General features: G+C 42.5%; 2 protein-coding genes across 6 annotated transcripts in view; one reads left to right on the forward strand and one right to left on the reverse strand.

Moving 5' to 3' along the window:
- The window catches only part of clip2 (CAP-GLY domain containing linker protein 2), a 34,978-nt gene extending 31,423 nt beyond the window's left edge, over positions 1–3,555 (reverse strand). For 2 of the 5 annotated variants that reach the window (XM_031874080.1, XM_031874079.1), the window contains exons 1-2: positions 2,476–3,554; positions 860–1,081 (exon numbers count right to left, since the gene is read on the reverse strand). In XM_031874080.1, coding sequence (XP_031729940.1) covers positions 860–974 — 115 coding nt within the window. In that variant the 5' untranslated portion in view covers positions 975–1,081; positions 2,476–3,554. Of the gene's footprint in view, positions 1–859; positions 1,085–2,475 lie in introns of all 5 variants that reach the window. The other 3 variants (XM_031874077.1, XM_031874078.1, XM_031874082.1) reach the window with 3 other exon arrangements.
- Positions 3,556–6,391: 2,836 nt separating this feature from the next.
- Positions 6,392–11,960, forward strand: cldn2 (claudin 2). The gene is made up of 3 exons (XM_031874136.1): positions 6,392–6,619; positions 8,202–8,287; positions 10,386–11,960. Exons 1-3 carry the CDS (start codon positions 6,549–6,551, stop codon positions 11,222–11,224), a joined length of 996 nt encoding a protein of 331 aa, XP_031729996.1. The 5' UTR covers positions 6,392–6,548; the 3' UTR covers positions 11,225–11,960.
- Positions 11,961–11,966: the final 6 nt, after the last annotated feature.

An 11,966-nucleotide genomic window follows, 5' to 3' on the forward strand; every position in this document is an offset into this window, starting at 1 on the left:
GGGGCTACACAGTGATTGACAGGTCTCTACCAGAGACGTGTACGGCGGTCTCTACGTCACTCCTCCTCAGTCCTAATATGGTCACTTCCTGTTCACTGGTTGCAAAAAAAACATGGCGACGGCCAAATTGCCAAACTCAAGGCTTCAAACCGTCAGTCCACAAACAAATGAGAGACGTCACGACGACTACGTCCACTTCTTACACACAGTCTGTGGTAGGAACGGACAAATGCAGATGAAAGGATGATGGCTGTTTTTAATTTTGATGAACTATATCATTTTTCCCTCCTCTTTATCCGACAGCAGAGCAACAACAAGTCTGCTTGAATCCACTTTTTACCTCGTTAATCTCATTTGATCGCCTGGTTGCATACGAACAAACGGACTCATCAGCTGCTCTGCCAAGGGGCGTTTTTGAAGCAGCCGCGCCTTGACTAAGACCAAAACGACCAAGTAGTCGACTAACCGAATGAGAGGATCGTGGTTGAACCTGGACCGTGGTCCTGCCTGGTGGTTCTCCCTAAAGTTTCTTCTTTTTTTATCCTTGTTAAACGATGTTTTTTGGAGAGTTTCTCCTTTTCCGACGCTGGCCAAGTTGCTCAAGTCTCTCAGGCTGAGTATATAAATATACATTATCTTTAATGTTTCATTCAAACTGTTAACAAGAACAAAAAAGTTGCAGCTTCTGTGTGTGTGTGTGTGTGTGTGTGTGTGTAATCTAATGCAGCTGTGCTCTCCTGGGTCATTAACACAAATAAGTGGTCTGAGCCACTTCCGGTGATGAGAAGAAGAAGCTGGAAGCATGGAAATTCCTCGTATTATTTTTCCTCAGGAGGAGGCGGAGGAGGAAGTGACTTACTGTCTTTAGGGACGACGGGGCTGGAGGTTCCCCCCGCTGACGTCCTCCCCACCGGGCTGGAATGCTTGGGCCCCCGGCCAGGGATTTTCAGTCCACTGGACTTGAGCATGTTCATTCTGCAGAAGCAGAAGGAGAACCAGAGCGCTCCTTTTCCTGGGTTGATGAAGGCTGGAGGGTGAGGCACTAGACGGGGGAGCGGTGGCCGTTGCTCTCCATGTTTATCTGCTGGGAGAAATGTCATCATAAATAAAGGGGGTCATCTAAAGGATGCGTACTTCACATGCACGCTTATGTGTCACCCGGTCTGCAAACCAGGACGAATGGACCAGCCGGTCGGAGCAGACCGACTGGTTTTCACAGAGACTAGAGCCTGTGTGAGACGACAGGGTGCAGACAAGGCGGAGCTGTCTGTACACAACGGTTTACAAAGGTTTTCAAACACTTTTCAGCTATTTTTAATCTCATCATGACTTGATTGTGTCGTGCATACTTAGGATCTGTGAGTGGTTTAGTGCAGCGGCCCAACATGGGGGTCACAGACCCACTGAGGAGTCACTAGATAAATCTGAGGGGTCATAGTGTATTTTCTCTTTTATTCTCATTTTTTCACCTTTTTTTTATATTATATATATATAAATATTTGGTACTTCTGAAATCCTTCAAATGAAAACAATCTAAAACAATGTTAGAAGTAAAATCCCTGTTGCGGTTGTACGAACGCCACACTAACCCATTCATGGTCTTCATTCCTACTTTACTCTTTGACATAACGACAAAAACACAAAGAATCACATTGGGTTTTGTTTACATTTAGGAGTGTGACACACTCCTCCATAACGTGCTCAATGAACACACACAATGTGGAGGCTTCACTGGTGAGACTCCTAAACACACACATCCTGTTTATTAAGCACCTTAAGTTATATTTAACACCCGGAAATGCAACTGTTTAAAACATTCAACATTTAAAAGCACGCAAGTATGCTAGCACGATCATTGTGATTACATTTATCACAGTAGATTCATCATTATTCATAACCCCCCCCCCCATCTCTTCTTTCATTCTTTCACAGTCAATTTATAAATAAAATAATAAGCTGATAATATACAGAATATAGGAGTCAGTGTAGGCCGGTGCCCAAGTGGAGCGTGGCCTACACATCATTTACCCAGAGGCCATTAAGAAGCTATAATGCTGTTATAGCCCACAATGAACAACACACATCTGGACGAGCCTTTAACCACGCTGTGTGTTAGGAAGGCAGATTTCAGGTTTATCATTATTACATGCTATTTACCCTCATTTAGATAATAGAAATAACTAATCAATCCTTTAAAGCTGGTGGTTGTGCTATAAGGCCCTCAGTGATGTGCTTTTCACAGCAGCCTTTCTGCACATGGGCCTGGATTCTTTTTGTTTCCCCTCAATCGACACCTCACGTGAGTGGAAGCAGCAGGATGAGGATGACAATGCGCACCTCAACACGAAACATGCAACACAACGCCAGTTCATCCATTGTTGTAGCTACTGCGGCAACGTGGTCCAGGCTGTCCTTCAGCCCCCCCCCATAAATAACAATAATAATAAAAACACATTAATACAGGGAAACACTCACCTTTCTGTGTGGGAATTAGAGCGACCGAGGGGACAACTTCCAGCTTTCAGGAGAGAAAAAAGGGAGGATTAGTGGTTGCCACTCCCTGGGATGCAAATATGGATGCTGAGCAGAAAAAGCTGAAGGGAGAGTCAGCGTGGATCAGCTGGATGATGGGCAGCAAACCGGACCGGTGCACCGGGCGATGGCTTAGTAGCAGTTCAGCTGCCGGTTCGTTTCCTTCTTTTTCTCCAGGAGGAGAGCTAAAAGCAGCGGCTGTATCGCTGGTTTTGTAGCCGAACACTTGCACACGAGTCCCCGACGGAAACGCAGCATCAGCAACACACACACACACACACACACACACACACAACAATAACTTTTCTGTCGCCTGGTTCTGATTAAACTCAGTCTGGACTCCTTGATACCCTGTGTTTTCCCGGTTTCTTCTCGCTTGTCGGTGTTTGAATGCGTTGGGTTAGCTCAGCCTCCCTCTGTGACTCAACCCACCGGCTAGACTGAACAAAGGGGGCTGGGATTGAAGCACAGCCTCCTGGGGGAAGAGAGGAGAGAGGAGACTACAGTCTGCCGCTCCTCCGTGACGTACTCCGTTTAAAACGAGGTGGATTTAAACCGGCCCGTGCTTACCGGTCAAAATACGAGACTCCCACCGGCATGACTCAGTGCCTTCCAATCATTCTTCCTATTTGCTTATTCGGCATCAATAAAAGCGACAAATAAACCGTCTTTTGCAACAACAAGCCACATGTATGAAGGCTTCCTGTGTTCGTCACGCCTTCGACGGTGCATCTCCACATGAAAGCATCCGCCGTGCCAATCACACAAATGGAGTGTTATTTAAAACACTGCGTGTCCGCCGAACTGAAAAGGGGTTACCTATGTTTCATAATGATATCTCAATTCCCCAAAATGCCCTCTCACGCACTCGCTAATACGTGAGTAAGCATTACACCGCTGTCAGTGTGATCGCAGTTTGGTGTGGGATTGTATCTGAGACTGAACACAGGTATACCGGCATATCTCATATACCTAAAACATACGTATGCATGGAAGAACAATAGGGATCATATATGAGTTTAATGAGCACGGTGAGCACGTGGACTCATTTTAAAAACGCGTGGGCGATTCATGCTCATATTCTTCTGGTTCTGAGGGTGGGGTCAAACCCGTTCACATGAATCACTTCTCGCCCTTTTTCCGGTTCGCTTTTAAAACGTCCGGATTGGTCAGTGGAGGAGAAAAGGTCCCCACTGGGAAGCCCTGTGATTGGTCAGCTCGTCCGCTGGTGGGCGTGTCCCCGTTTGACAGCTGTAGCGCGAAGTGATCACTGGCAACAAAGTAACAACACCTCCTTTATTCTTCACCTGAACACTGCATTTTCATTTCTGGCGTTCTTGTTATTCATAAATGTTAAAGTTAAAGGGATAACTCCAGATTTATTTTTTTTAGGGAAATAATAAAAAAATAAGATTGCAACACACTCGATTCTCTGTCAGCAGCCGGTTAGCTTAGCTTAGCATAAATACTTGAAACATGATGAAAGCTCTCTCCAAAAGTGACAAAATCACCTTTAAAGCTCATTAAACACGATTTTATTAATGTTGTTAGTTTAAGCCGCACAAAGATCAAAGTGTATAAACGGCACACAAGCTGCAAAATAAAAAAATAAACAATAATTATAATAGATAATAATAATAAAAGTAAAATAAATTATATATCATTCTGGGATGTTTGCTGAAATTGATTGGATGTGGCACAGCCCTACCTAGAACATGTTCCACCAGCCAACACTGTCATCTATAGAAGACAATAAAGAAAGAATGGAATCAGTTTTTAATGGTTGACATGCTGCAGTTCTGTCTGCTGGCCACTAGAGGTCCCTACAGTCCTATAAATGAGTCAACTGTGTTCTTTATGTGAGACTTGAGACACACAGGTCTGAAGAGCACATGATTTCTGTGTAATGATGTGAGGTTTTTTCTGACAGTAGTTAGATGAATGGTTGTAGTTTGGAGTTTGCAGCGCACACCTGAAGCTAAAGTGGATAATAACAACACGTGAGCAGAGTTAAGGAATGAATCCATTTACAATAAAATCTTAGAAAGCCTGACACTACCACACAACACAGCACAATTAAATGCTACATTGTTTAAGTCCACAGTATTTGTAATATGTTTTGAAACAGACTCTCTCTGATATTTTTATGTCTATTCATTTCTATTTCACTGGGCTTTGTTTCTAATTGATGAATGTTGTTTTACTGAATGATATAAAACACAATAAATGTCTCTAATTGTGTTTTTTGTCCTTCCACTGACTTTACAAATACAATTTCCCCCCAAAAATGTCACTGAAAATAGACTAAATAAGGAAATGTGAAAACGGTAGATTCTTACGCTGTTCTTTATCCACCAGATAACATCACATCAACGTTAAACTCAAGACATTTAACTCAATAAAGTGCATCAATCTGCCACCCAGCAGCTGCTTCACATCATCACATTCAAGTGAAACTGTACAAAAACATCAAACTGGCTCATTGTCGCCATCTAGTGGCATGAGCCGCAAACTACATCCTCCAACAAAGACGATCAAACTCTTTATTCTCATCTCACATGTTTTTACTTCATTAATTCCTGTTTTTCCCCTCTTAAACATATTTAATCTTTTTTATATATAGGAAAAATACATCCTCTTATAAATCCTCTATTATGAGGTGAGAACTTTAAGAAGTCAGGTGACCACAAATAGAATAGAAATAAAAGTAAGGTAAATAAATATAGTAAGAATTCATTAAAAACAGCAAAAGTAAACTACAACAGCAATTGAAAACAAGAGTAAAAATGTATAAGAAGTAATACTAACACCAGTAACTAGTAATATTGTGCATGCTATTGAAAAGTAATAAAGTTACATTGCACATAATATTTTGAAAGTAATATTGCACATGATATTGAAAATCACTGTCCAAGTGGATTGTGAAGGAAATAATACTTTCTGTTTGATTCTTTAGGAAGGTACAGGACCGAAGGGACAGCAAGAGTTTGCAACCAAGGTTGTAGAAGAACTTGACGAGTTGGAAATAATAAGCAGCATGTTGTCACTTCCGTTCACTGGTTGCAAAAATCCAAGATGGCGACAGTCGTAATCCAAGATGGCGACGGCCAAATTACCGAACTCGAGGCTTCAAAAAGGCAGTCGACAAACCAATGAGTGACGTCACTATGATGATCAAGTCCAACTCCTTCGGGAAGACCTGACATGCTCACTGCAGGTCAGACCTGATCCCCCAAAACATCAGTGCACGACTTCACTGACGCGTTTGTGGCTGAACGGGAGCAAACAGGTCCTAGACTCTACCAGAGACGTATACGCCGTCTCTCCTCCTCAGTCCAGATATGGTCACTTCCTGTTCACTTGGTTGCAAAAATCCAAGATGGTGACGGCCAAATCGCCGAACTGGAGGCTTCGAGCCGGCCGTTCACGAACCAATGAGAGACGTCACCACGACTTCGTCCACTTCTTATGTACAGTCTGTGTTCCAGATCAGCTTCTCCCAAAACTAAATTGTATTAGCAGGATTTAAACCACTAGAGGGCGGAGACTATGCATATCTATGACACAATATAAATACTTTGCACTTAAATGTCAAGATTAAGACTGAATCCATCAACAACAATACTTAATATATTGGTGTTCAGCTGAAAGAAGTTATCTGGGGTTTCTTAAATCATTATTACGTCTCATTATATTCACAGTAGGCCTAACAAAGGCTCACAGGCCGACCTGAGCCGCCTCATTAGCATGCAGCGTGTCCAGATAAGAATGCCCCTCTGTGATTTATAATAATGGCTCAGTGTTTCTGAGAGCGTAAGTGTGTTGGTGGACGTTGCCCTCTCTCGTTCTGCTTCGTAGGGGAAGTGACTGGATTACACGCGGCTAATCCCATTATGATGCGATGGGGGCCTCCGGTCTGGAGGGATTAGAAACCAAAAAAATGCTGGAGCTCCAGGACGGGACCAGCAGCAGACTGGGTGACTGTACCGACTGACACTGATACTGACACTGATGGCATGTGTAAACGGTTTGGAGGACAGCGCCACCGGCCGACAAGGGAGGGCAGACCTGGAGGTGCACTGAGATGGTACGTAGTGTTGTCTTTGGTTTTGTAGCTCTCAGCATCAGCAGTCTTCAAACGGACAAGCCGGCGAACTGTTGATGGATGGTGACGTACGGCAGGCGGCCAAGTTTGGTGTCAGCTTTAATGAGCCGTAAATTCACAATATGTTATGACAGTTATTTTTAGTATGGAGTCTGAAATGTGCCTTCAAAAATAAGCCCAGACATTTATGGTGTTTAGATTTAATTAACTAAATAAAAAGAGAAATAAAGAAACCTGGAATAAATTGATGAAATGAGTTTGCATATACATGATGCATCAATACATTCAAAGTAATTAAAGTAGTTAAACCTGCACCTTTGAGTTCCTAAGTTTGTTGTCAAAGGATGAATTAATAATTAAATCTTTAAAAAATAATATATATATATATATATATATATATATAGCTTCACTCTTAAATTTCAAACAGAAGAACAATAAGTGCACTACCAGTGAAAATGAACTGAATTAGTGAACAAAGTCATGAATTAAATCTGTGTACAATAATAATATTAATAATAATGATGATGATAACAATAATAATACAATGATAATAAAACTGTATCTATATATAGTACCTTTCATGCAAGAAATAACTTCAGTTGAGGTCATTTGAGATTTATTAAACGTAAACTCAATTAATATTCAATTAATATTCAATTAATATTCAGCACCTAGGAGACGAATAGGAGAGGAGGGAGCAATAAAGGAAGGAGGAAGCAAGGAAGGGAACAGACCAACGTCTCTATTGAGAAAGCCCAAATAAAAAAAGATGTAAAATAAAACAGAAAATAGACTAAATTAAAATAAAAACATAATCATCATTCCTCATTTTCTTGCTTCAGGCAGGTTTATTCTTTTTCTAACTTTAATTAAAAATACACAAAAAAAATGCTCCCAAGCAATTTTTGAGATTTCTGCAGACTGAACGGAGACTCTTTCCACCGAAACATGAAAGGATCTTTTTCTTTTTAGCTCTTTTCATCAAAGGAATATGACATAAACATATTTTTCACTCAACTATACAGAGAAGTAATACCCTGAAATATTAGGATTCTGCTCAACGTTGCGCCACCTGTTTCTAGAGGAATGACAGATGAGAGAATGATTAACGTGGCTGGTAATGATATGTGTGTGTGTGTGTGTGTGTGTGTGTGTGTGTGTACGTGACAGGAGGTGAAGGTCTGGATGAGGGACAGAGATCACACACTTTAACACAGACAGCAGAGCATCTGACACAGACAGAGACACAATGTGCCGGAGCAGAGTCCATCGTCCTGTATTGTTGTTTCTTTAAGTGGAAAGTCTTTTTTTGCAACAGGAAGGTTGTCAAACTCAAAGGATTGTAAGTCTTCTTCTTCGTCTTCTGCTTCAAAACATAACCCCGGTCCAGCAGACCAGCAGAGTAAAAGTGCTCATTAGAAGTAGAGCAGCGGCACAACAGCCTGCGACTATGTCCAGGTCTGAGGGAGCAGTCAGAGAGAAGCAGGTTCCTCAGAGATACCGGCGGTGAATTTCAATCTGTACCGTGTCCTTCATCCTCATCCTCCTCATCCTCCGTTACCAGCTGCAACTTCAGCTCCTGCGACAAAAGGAACAGAATCAAATCCTCAACTGGTCCGGCGTCTCTTCCTCAATCTGCGGCAGTCTCAGGTAATGCATGGAAGTGGGCTGCGTGTGTGTGTGTGTGTGTGTGTGTGTGTGTGTGTGGAACATTATGTGACAGGTGACAAGATTTTCTCAGCATACAAGCTTTAACTCTGATACTGCAGGTGATGGAGTGAAATAATGAACTGATAGATATCACCATGACACTTTTTCTGAAATGTTATGTTTGAATATGCAAATGAGGCAATATCCTGAACAAAAATTGTTGTTTCATGTTGTTGACATGTTAGAGTGAAAGAGCGGACTCTGGATGTCTCTTTGTATCCCTCCACGAATCAGAAAATACTGCCAACGGCTGAAAATAAATCACTTTACTTCATGTTGTTATTAATAAATGTACAAACGAGTGTGTGAGTGATGAGTGAACTAACCCCTCTGTGTGAACCTTCAGCACACAGAGAGGAATGAACGAGTGAAGTTTGGTGAATGTAAGAGCTGCTGAAGTGGAGATTTATCATCAGAGTCTGAGAACAAACTCATTGAGAGGAAACGTCCTTTAAAGAGACGTTTAGTTCCATTACAGACATTTAGAGACTCTACAGGTGAACACATGAACTCATGATATCACCATGAAACTTCACCACTTCATCACTCACATTAAGAAGACTCTACAGGTGAATACATGAACTCATAGATATCACCATCAAACTTCACCACTTCATCACTCACATTAACAGACTCTACAGGTGAATAGAGTCACAACATGAACTCACAGACATCACCATGAAACTTCACCACTTCATCACTCACATTAAGAAGACTCTACAGGTGAATAGAGTCACAACATGAACTCATAGATATCACCATGAAACTTCACCACTTCATCACTCACATTAAGAGCAGTATTTATTGTATTACAAGTTTTATGAAATGTTATGTTTAATGCAAATGAGGCGTCATGTAATGGTAACTTTTGTTGGATTTAGTAGAAATCTACAGAAGTTAACAAACAAAGTAGTGAAATAAATCGTTCCACTCGTCTGAAAGAAGACGTGTTGTTGAAGCTAAATCTCCAGGTAAGTTTAAATCAACATGACGAGCAGAGTTTCAAAAGAGAATCATCGGCTGAAGCTAAACTGGTATAAACTGTATAATTTGGGTATTAATCTGGAAAATATTACAACAAACACAAACGACACCGAATAAGAACAAACCTATGAGTTTAGACGTGTTGTAGTCGCATCACAGTTTGATTTATCTCAACGTGAACACGCTCAGTAGACGTCTGGACTTTGCCACGTAGATCAACACAGTTTTCCAGACACAGGTGAAGCCGCCTGAACGCCACACATCACAGACTGTAATCATGAGCAGACGAGTAAAGACCTCACACGTCAGCCTCAGAGGTGTAAATAATCATTTTGTGATGAGAGATAGCAATGATTTCTGACCGCTGCAATATCTCCGTCTTAGTGAAAACAATTACAAAAGCATCAACAGACCAGCGGTGAAACAGCTGGTAGACACATTATTCTGCAGTTACACTTAAATAAATGTTCATATCAACACTAACACATCTAATCATCTTATTAAACATATTATACTGTTTGTATGTGATTACATGTGTTAACAAACGTACCAAAAGCATGTTTGTTAACACGATCAAGATAACTAACATATATTATATTTATCTGATGAGCTACAAATGTTCATAAAATAAAGTATGGAGGACGATCACATATTATCAAAACAAAAATAATCCAAGATCTCATGAATAAAATGGTAAAAAACATATTGAGAATTAAAAAAACGGAAAATGTTTGTTAGCCAGCGAACTAGCTTTTATCTCATAAACACATATCTGACGTTAAATGTCTACTTGAAGTTAGTGTTTTAGGCTGCTTGTCATTTATCGCAGCAAAAATAAATTAGCCTGCTCGACAAGTTAGCGAGCTAACAAAACACAAAACTGTTGTTTATTCAGGTTAGCTCACACCAAGCTACGGCTAATGACCGTCTTCTAAGAAGCTTACATTCAGAGAGAAATTAAAATGTCTCGACTTGAGTCAGAACAGGAGAAAACACCGTAATATTTATACAGTCAGTGACATTGATTTGTGGGGGCGGGGCTTCTCCATCACAGTTGCCGCCATGGCGTCCGTGGCTCTGGAGCTGATGGGCTTCTTCCTGGGCCTGCTGGGAATGCTGGGCACGATGGTGGCCACCGTGCTCCCGTACTGGCAGATCTCCGCCCACATCGGCTCCAACATCGTCACGGCGGTGGCCAACATGAGGGGCCTGTGGATGGAGTGCGTCTACCAGAGCACGGGGGCCTTCCAGTGCGAGACCTACAACTCCATGCTGGCCTTGTCCTCCGACCTGCAGGCCTCTCGGGCCCTCATGGTCATCTCCCTCGTGCTGTCTATAGTCGCCATCGCCATGGCGGCCCTCGGGATGCAGTGCACGATCTGCTTGGAGGGCGGCGGCACGGTAAAGAGCCGCGTGGCCGGCGCCAGCGGGGTGTTGTTCCTCACCGCGGGCTTCTTGTCGCTCATCCCGGTGTCGTGGACCACGCACGAGGTGGTCGACACCTTCTACCGACCCAACGTGCCTTCCAGCATGAAGTTTGAGCTCGGCGAGTGTCTGTACGTGGGTCTGGCCTCCGCGCTCATCTCCATGCTGGGCGGGGGGATGCTGTGCGTGTCGTGCTGCGAGGCGCACGACGGCGGCGGCCGTGGCAGACGGCACGCCGGAGGATACCCGTACCCGGTGGGAGTAGTCGGCGCACCGGGCGCAGGTGCACGGACGACCTCGCAGACCTACCGCAACCCCATCCTGCAGGTAGGGAGCGCCAACGCGGCCAGCAGGGGGCAGACGCTGGTCCACAGTACCAGTCACAGCTCCCAGTCCTCAGCACACGGAGTCCAGGGGGGCGCCAAGAAGCCCGCCGCGGCAGGATATGACATCACAGGATACGTCTGAGGTTACCGTCACTCCATCAGACCTTGAAACGCCTGATGACTTACATGTATTTATGTATTCAATCAAACGGGACAAATTAAATATGTACAAGTGAGTCGACTTATCACTGTGTCCTTTTTAACCCTTGAGCCTCACTAGGAAACAGTTATATCTTTTTGTTTTTATTTTGTTTTGATCATTTTAAATGCATATGGTAGTTTTTTATGTGTCAAAATACAGACAATGTCCTCATTGAAAATCTAAAGGTTTAGTTTTGACTATTTTCCACCTGATTTAACTTGGTTTGCCCAACGGTTCCTGGTTTCCTGCACAAAAAGTTAATTTAAAGAAAATGCATCAAAATCAATGTTGTTGCTAATCATTGACACATTGTGAATAATAAAAAATCATCACGTTTTGTGTCTTTTTTATACAAACAACAGTGGAATTATGTAAACAGAGTGTCACCTAAAGGGTTACACTTCTGAAAATGTAAGAATATTTGGCAGTTATGTTCACGACTGTTGTTGATTGAAAGATTTAACTCAGTGGAAGTGGAAAGTAATATTAAAATATGAAACCTTTGTGAGGCACAATGGTGAAGCTTCTTCTAAAGTTTTGTTGAATTCAGTGAAATTGTGGCGATTTCTTCTTGACTCGGACCTGTCTGTCTTGACTTGGGACTTGACCCGGACCTGTCTGTCTTGACTTGAGACTTGACCCGGACCTGTCTGTCTTGACTTGAGATTTGACCCGGACCTGT

Source organism: Anarrhichthys ocellatus, unplaced genomic scaffold, assembly GCF_004355925.1.
Source record: "Anarrhichthys ocellatus isolate YVR2014 unplaced genomic scaffold, GSC_Weel_1.0 scaffold78, whole genome shotgun sequence".
Classification (NCBI taxonomy): Eukaryota; Metazoa; Chordata; class Actinopteri; order Perciformes; family Anarhichadidae; genus Anarrhichthys; species Anarrhichthys ocellatus.

Coding starts and splice junctions, on each gene's coding strand:
- cldn2 (XM_031874136.1), top strand. CDS start 6,549: ATGTGTAAACGGTTTGGAGGACAGCGCCACCGGCCGACAAGGGAGGGC. Junction 6,620..8,201: donor CCTGGAGGTGCACTGAGATG/GTACGTAGTGTT, acceptor CTCCGTTACCAG/CTGCAACTTCAGCTCCTGCG. Junction 8,288..10,385: donor TCAATCTGCGGCAGTCTCAG/GTAATGCATGGA, acceptor TCTCCATCACAG/TTGCCGCCATGGCGTCCGTG.